Here is an 8441-nt window from a genome sequence, read left to right as displayed (position 1 = left end):
CGAGCCAGGCTACTTTAAAAAGGTCATTGGGATCATTTTGGAAAGCACCGCCAAGCAACCTACTCTGATGGTTAGGTTTAGAAATATGATATAAACCCACTTGAAGAAGCTACTTTTCTTCTTTCGTTGACCTCCATCGCTTTAACACCTCACCTTGCTGCTGTCTGCTGTGACATCACACACTTGAAACCCGTCTTTCATCCTGACGTTGATCTTTAATGTCAAACCCTACGTGTGCTGTGTTAACCTCCCCCTTTAAAGACAGGATGACATGCAGTGTGTGTCATGTGTGTAACATTTGATCTTTCCTTTCAGGTGCCAGCGGAGAGTAAAGAGAGATGAAGACTCTATTCCTCCTCTTCCTCCTCCTCCTCCTCCTCGCCTCGGGAGCCTGTGACGGTGTCAAGTACATCTCCAAGAGGAACTCAGGTAGGAGGAACAGTCTTACTGTTTGTTGTCTTCAGGCACACATGGAGACATGTCACTTTGCTTGAAAATGAGCCTTTTCTCTCCATTTCTTTTGGTTTCCTACTGATATTCCTTTTTTTTTTTTGCTTTTTTGTTTTACTGTCACTCTTTTCATGGCAAACACTCTTCAGTCTTCTCTCAAATTGCCTCTCCACTGAGCGATAATTCTACCTCTTGTCTCTCCTCGTACTCCTCCTCACTTTAATTTTCTCTACTGCTGTCAAACACACTCGCTCTCTCCTTCTTCCCCCAAAAATTCTCTCCACTCATGCTCTTTTCTGATGCGTTGATATCGCTTAACGTGAAGCAACAGATATGTACTTCCACTTTTCTCTATCCGTTCCCTTCTTTTTCTGCCTTTCTCAGATAACACTTCCCTCCTAAACTCTATCTCAGAGCTCAAATAGCTGTCTTTCTGCTTCCCGGTTCTGCTGATGTTGCGTAATGATCAGCTGGTCCGACTAGCCGCCTGTCATTGTTGCTGCCGTCGAGCTCGTTTGTGTATCAGCTTGCGGGCCGATGACAGATCTGCTGATGGGCTTTTATCTGGGATCGATTTGTTGTGTCTGGCTGATCACCCTGACAGAGAGGCTTTGAGTGGGTTATTGATGGATGCTGTGCGGTTTCAATAACGCTTTGTATAATATTGTGATTGGTGTGTGTGTGTGTGTGTGTGTGTGTGTGTGTGTGTGTGTGTGTGTGTGTGTGTGTGTGTGTGTGTGTGTGTGTGTGTGTGTGTGTGTGTGTGTGTGTGAGATGGAGATATGGATGGAGCTATAGTTGTTTTAAATGCACATGGTCACTTTCTGTGCTTCAGTTGCTGTATAGATGTGTTTAAATGGCGCCTCTCACGATCCTCAGCAGTTTTACAAGTAGAGGTTTTACAATTACAAATATTACTGACATAATTTGTAATTTTCTATTGCTTTGCACCTCTGCCAAGTCCTAAAAGTGACAAAAACATAGAAAATGACTCACCGACTCTTTTTTTTTTTTTTTTTTTTTTTTTTAGCAAACTCAGGTCATCTAATTATAACAATACAGTTAGAATTGATTCTCCTGTAATGTAATCATGTCTTACAATTTTGCTTGCTTATAAGTGAGAGTGCAGGTCCTGGCAGTTTAATGGAGGGAATTTGAGGGTAACCATAACAATCCTTTAGAGATCTATTTGCAATTACACACACACACACACACACACACACACACACACACACACACACACACACACACACACACACACACACACACACAAACACATACACATACACATACACATACACATACACATACACATACACATACACAGACAGACAAACAAACAGAAAGACAGACAGACACACAGCATACAAAAATTATATTACAAGGCTTTACTCAGATAAGAATAACAAAGTTACAGTTGAGCTTTAATGGGAAATTATGGAACTTTTTAAAAAACTTGGTCACAAGTGGCAATTTCCGGATTATGACGCTTCAATTTTCCTTAATTTTCAAGATGGTTTTGTCTTTTGTAAACAAAACAAAACATTGAAATGTTTATTTGTGACATGTTAAAAGTAGAGAACTGTGATGACTTCAGCAAACTGACTTAGTAATGATTGAGATTGTTACGTTCTTTAATATTAGCACCCATAAGCTACTGGTCGTATCTAGGCCTGTCACAATAATTATTGACTTATCGTACAATAACGTAATGATCAACATCATCATGTCTATATATCGACTTATAATATGATACATGGACATGACCTTTATCATTTTATTTGTCCTCAAAATTGCCAAACTTCACATTAGCAGCTAAGAGGCTCATTCATGTCACATTGGCTGGTAGTTGCTGCCATTTCCTTATATGGAATTAAAGGTAAATAACTCTGTCCCGGCCCATAATGGCAGTCTGTGTTTTTACAGAAGTGTAACACCCACTCTCCAATCCCACCCCCCACCCCCTTGCATTATTATGCTATTATATTATCATTATATCAGTGGTATAAAATGATATTTAAATGACAATAATATTGTTTATCGTGATTATTTCTGAGACAATATATCGTCCAACAAAAGTAGTTATCGTGACAGGCCAAGTTGTATCAGAATATGTGAGGTCATACATGCATTGAACTGAGCATCATGACTAAGAGGAACTGTTATCTTTTAAAAATCACACATGGTGTTTCACAAAGTCATACTGCACTCTAATTCTGAACAGGTTTTGAGTATGTAACTATGCTGATACTGGAAAAGGGACAAAAACAAGTGTACTCAAAACAGACAGCATGAATGCTAAATATGGTCAATTTTTGAGTGTGTTATTGATGGACACTTAACTCCCAGAGTGCAATGCACAAAAAAAATTGAGGAGTGCCTCAGCTGGAAAACACTAAATTAGATTGTAAGTGGTGGCGAGACATCTAAGGGGGGGAAAAAAGTTGTTTTTCTTCTTATTTTTTTGCATTTATTTGGGCTATTTGCATATTTAAAGGGAGTTCAGTTTGGTTAATGTTAATCTACATGACTCATTTTGTGTAATATCCTGTTAAAACATACCCTTTCATAATAATATACTATGAAGAGTTGCATGTAGTTAAACTGTATATAATTCATACAATATGTAGAATGAAAAGGACTACTTTTCAGGGCCTCTTTATGATAATGTACTGTACAATAAAGGTGGTAGTAAGGCATGTTAGAGAAATTCTGTCCTCTTGTGACTTCCTCTACAGGAGGTCAAAGGTCAGGTTCATCTACAGAATAGCAGCCCTGCAGCTGACAGGGACTCACTGATGTGGTGACTGACACTTCAGCAAATGCCAGCATGTCTTCCAGGCTGCTCCATCACCCACATAAAGTCTTCAGTCCTCCCAAGACACCTCATTTTATGGTGCAAAACTCCCAGGCTGCAGTGGTTCGTTTTTAATCTGAGAAAAATGAAATGAAAACAATGAATTGGATTTGTTCTTTTATGAGATCGAATCAGTTTTTGTGAAGTTTAGCGAGGGTGGGTTGCACTGCACTCCTTGTTTAGTTCTATCTTTTACTTTTCTTCTCTCACCTCTTTCCTTTTGCATGTCCGTCTTTCTCACACTCTATCCTCGGCGAGCTGACTGTGTGGGTGAGCTGGTGGGAGTTTTTGTTTGGTATTGGCTGTGGATGTGTGTGTGCTACACTTGCAGGCATACTGTATCTGCATGTGTGAACGGTCTGCTACATGGGTGCTGCATACAGTATATCCAGGTTTAATGTGTGTGTGTGTGTGTGTACGTGTGTGTGTGTGTGCGTGCGTGCTCCCTATGTGTGCTCTCCTTCTGTTTGTGTGTGTGTGTGTGTGTGTGGGAGAGGTGTGCACAGAGCAATTATGTGATCAGAGCAGAGCCAGGCGGACATTTATGTGGGGGCGATCGCTGCAGTCAGCCAAGGATAGGCTGTTAGATCTTTTCTCTTCCTCACTGTGTGTGTGCGTGTGTGTGTATGTGTGTGTGTTTTGTATGTGTGTGTGTGTGTGACTGGACACCATATGGATAGGAACTACCATTTCCTCGTGTCAGTTTCCCTGCTGTGCTTTGATGCAGCACCCACTGCAGCAAAAGGGGACAAATTGTGATGAGAGAGTGCAGTCAAACACACACACACACACACACACACATGCATGCACGCAGGATAGTGGACTTTTAGATTTATATACAATTCAATAGATAAATACTAAATATGTATGTTATACAAAACACACAATGCATCTCTTCCTTTAAAAATAAAACGTCAATGACATTGCGATGTTATATATGATCTGTGTGGGGAAATCCTCGTCCCTCACTCCGAAGAGCAAAGAGCTCAGAGGTCAGCTACTGTATGTATCATCAACCTTAAAGCTGTTAGCTTCATGTCTTGCTCAAGGACACTTCAGCATTGCTGATGACTGCTGACAGGATGATTTTTCACACGGAAGCACCCTGATACATCAACAGCAAAGCAAGGTAAAGCACATCCCATTTAATGAAGATGTTTCTGTCAGGCTAAGAGCGCACGGACATGTCGACGCGCCGTCCATCTTAGCGGCTCAGAGTGGAGGCTGTGGCATGAAGTATTTATATGAAAACTTGTGGTAAACAAGCTCCATCATCAAGTATACATGTAGGATGCAATGCAATATGAAGCAGTGCGATAGTTTGCCACATTTAGAAAGAGAGCTCACACTGATATTTGTTTATATTATTTCTTTGGTGCTTTATTCACATCGTCTGGAGCTCTGATTATACCATGATAGAGACGCTCCATCTCTTCACCTGCATTGTACATTCATATATCATTTTGTTGAAATATTTCAGCATTTCTCTTCCAGCTGCTCAGTCATGTCAGTGTCTGATCTTCCAATTCAATATGTTCTTATTTGTCTCAGAGGCCTTTCTTTGAAAATCTATCAATCATCTAGTAAATGTATTGTCGAGAGTTTAGTTCAATTTGAAGAGTTTAAGTCAAAGCTGTGTATGAGGAGGCACTAACACTGTCCATAACTGTAAAAAGCAGATATGAGCAACATCTTTATTCTAAGTTGCAGCCATGTTTATATACATTATTGATAATATCTTATTCAAATAGTAAGTAAGACATTATTCCTGCTTAAAAGTTTAAGGGGACACGTTATGCTTTTTGAGATTTTCTGATATTTATATACTGTTATGATGTCTATTATTTGTGCTTAACATGGTCAAAGTTTCAGAATTTGTGTTTAATATATGTAAAAATGTTTCATATGCAAGTCTGTAGTCTTTGTTGCGAAGGTTTTTCCATGTGTCGGTTACGTTATCCACTCCATATTTCGCATCATATTCCCCACAAATGTACAGATGTATATTAGAAGTTGACATTTTGAGTAGGACGAGTAAAAGAAGTGAGATCCTACTACTACTGTTTGCTTACATAGTTTGCGGAAAGTCTGCTGAGCTAGAGCTGAGCCTTTGGGAGCTAACCAATCAGAAAAGAGTGGGCTTCTTAAAGAGACAGTAGCTAAAACAGCCTGTTTCAACCAGGCGGGGAGTTCCGGTCCTCTGAAATGATGCCAACGCGGAAGTAACTTAAAACTGCATTCTATCAAAAGGCCACCAGGGGGCGACCGTTTTGTTGTCAAAAGGACTTCCGTCTCTATACAAGTCAATGGAGAATTCAGCAGAGTATGCATTAGGGTGTGGCTACGTCGTGATTGACAGGTTGATTGGTTCACAGGTTCAGGAGGGAGCCTCATGCCCCTTCTGATGCCCATATAAGTAGAATCCGTGTTTTTATTTTTCCCAGCATGCACCTGAAATTTTCAAGATGGCGCTGCTCTGATCCGATACTATTGGCTTCCAAGCAGCAGTCCACAAACCAATGGGTGACGTCACGGATGTTACGTCCATTTCTTATATACAGTCTATGGTTTCAACAGGGGTTGAACTGAGGGGTTGCGTAAAAAAGCCAGTTAAAGATATGAACTTCTTTTTAAACTGTAAATCATGCAGAAATATTCCAGAACACCCCAAATTGTACAAATATACCTGTAAATGTGCATGATATGCCCCTTTGATATCCGGAACAATTTTAAGACCACCTTAGACTGAATAATAAGTACGCAAGAATGTTTTTGAGTTAGTAGATTACACAGGGTTTTAAATGCAAAAATGTGTCCATGTCAAATCTAAATACTATATTTATATACAAAGCTATTGAGTATTTAAAGGACTCTATTATATCCAAAACTATTATTAATCTAATACTAAATAGTCCATGTGCAGTATTACAAAATGTGTATTATAATATACCCAGGATTAAACTAATCCTTCCTTGTGTGTATTTGGTTAAATAAAAAGCTGCCACAGATCTTACACCTGCTGCAGTGGTTATCTAGCAGTGGGTGCAGTGTCTGCTTAAATTTCCTCTTCCAGTTTCCAGCAGAAGAATGCAGGAAAAGTAGAAGTGAAAAAAGATGGTCTATTATTTTCCAAGCATTTTCAAAGTATCTATCGACATGCTATTATGTGCATTATCCCCGACTGTAAAAACACTTTATTTTATTTTATTGGACGTGCCGCTGAGAATCTAATTGTGCTGAAGTTCCTACATTTACTCAAAGGCAGAACTGTTTCTCAGATAAGCCAATTTCCACTGAAAGTGCTAATTAGCTCGACAGTTGCTACACAGGCATGACAATACTGAAAATAATGCCTGGAAGTCATACAGGCCCACTTGTGAATACACACACAAACACATATCGGAGGCAATCATGAAGAATCACACCCACTTCTTAACACATATACCCGACAACCACACACACGTACACACATGTTATACTTTATGCTTTATTCACACTTTAAATGTCTTAATCATGACCCTGAGTAAACAAGAACGTCCTCCTGTCTTCATCATCCCTCCATCTCTCCTGGTCGTCTTCGTCAAGGCCAGATCTTAACAGTTTCATCTCTCCAGACAAAACCGATAGATTAGCTGAGATGGCGAACAGGAAGATAACACAGACTCTTATCTAGATCCCTGCTGGGCTGATACAGCAAGAGAGAGAGGGAGAGAGAGAGAGCGCGAGACAAACAAATACACAGCATACACAGCAAGGGAACAGTCTTCCTCTGCATCCATGTGTATTGTCTTCCTTATTATTTAGTAATTAAGGGTATTCCCATGTGTTAACGTGTGTTCTGTCACTCTTTTTCTTTAAAGACCGTTGAGTGCTGGACTCCACAAGAGGTGCTGATACAGATGCTTTGCCGTGTGTGTGTGTTGGTATGTGTGCGTCAGGGTGATTGAGTGCCAGCGAATGGCCTTGTACAGTAAGTACTCGTGCGTCTCTGCGAGTGTGTTTTCTGACGCAGCTAAAAGCGGAGATCAAAAAGCGATTAAATCTCAGAATGATCTCATCGCAAATTAACTCCTAGCATGCAAAGCATAGCAAAGATAAGAGGGCATGTAGTGTTTGTGTGTGGCTGAGCGTGTGTGTGTGTGTGTGTGATGGAAAAAGAGGGAGACGAAGGTGATACTGAGACTGCTATGACACATACTGTAGATGCACTGTACAGTAGCATACGTGTACTGATGGGCTTTGAATGGGACAAAAAGGACACACACGAATGCACACACACACACACATACACACATACACACACACAAGCCAGCCTCTCTTGCTCTAACTGCACACCGCAGCTGATTTTTTGCATTAGAAGTTGAGCAGGTTTTTAACTTCTGATGCAGACACATTTTCCAGATGAAACGATGATGAACTCCGTTTTTTTACTCTCGGCTGTGCTCGACTCTCCAGTGCAATTAACTTGAATGTCAGGCTCTGTGAAACAAGGGATTTCTATTAAAAATTACTCTGTTAAGAGACGTACATTAAGGTTAATACAAAGCTGAATAATAATAATAATAATAACAATAATAAAAGACAAATGGCAAATACAGACGATACTTTAAATATGCAATATAAAAGTCATGACTGAGATACTAAACACTTCAGACAAACGTGTTCAGGTTTTCAGGTTTCAACTTTATTATTAATCATGAACTCATTTGCATAGCAGGAGAAAATGCTGCCACAATGTAAGACAATTAATTCCTTATCTTTTGTTTAAGATTCAGAATGTTTTCTGCTTAAATTGTTGAGTGTTTGTTCGAGAAGTGATGTGTATTCCTTGGTTTTTGTTAAAAGTGCTGAGGGCAAAGAGGCAAATGACTTATTCACCATTCCGGAGAATGCAGCCAGTGACAGAGAACAAGAGAAGTAGAGCAGTTTGGATGAGAGATATTCAACATTTATAAGCTCTTATTGCGCTACAGTAGCTGGAGAGACACTGTTTTGTTTAGCTTGGGATACTGAATGGTGAAGGTAAGTGATGTAACTTCATGGCACCATCTCAACAAATACATTTAATTATAATAATATCAGGTTTATTTGCAAGTTCAGTGGGCTGTTTCCAGAAATTTAAACATGTTAATTT

The 8441-nt window shown here is 39.7% G+C and overlaps 1 protein-coding gene across 1 annotated transcript in view; it reads left to right on the top strand.

Moving 5' to 3' along the window:
* The first annotated feature begins 338 nt into the window (after positions 1 to 338).
* il1rapl2 (interleukin 1 receptor accessory protein-like 2) overlaps positions 339 to 8441 on the top strand; it is a 346643-nt gene continuing 338540 nt past the window's right edge. Inside the window, exon 1 of the mRNA XM_062425656.1 lies at positions 339 to 429. Coding sequence (XP_062281640.1) covers positions 339 to 429 — 91 coding nt within the window. The remainder of the gene's footprint in view (positions 430 to 8441) is intronic.

This window comes from Scomber scombrus, chromosome 9 (assembly GCF_963691925.1).
Source record: "Scomber scombrus chromosome 9, fScoSco1.1, whole genome shotgun sequence".
NCBI lineage: Eukaryota > Metazoa > Chordata > Actinopteri > Scombriformes > Scombridae > Scomber > Scomber scombrus.
This window is presented reverse-complemented; position numbering and strand designations above follow the sequence as displayed.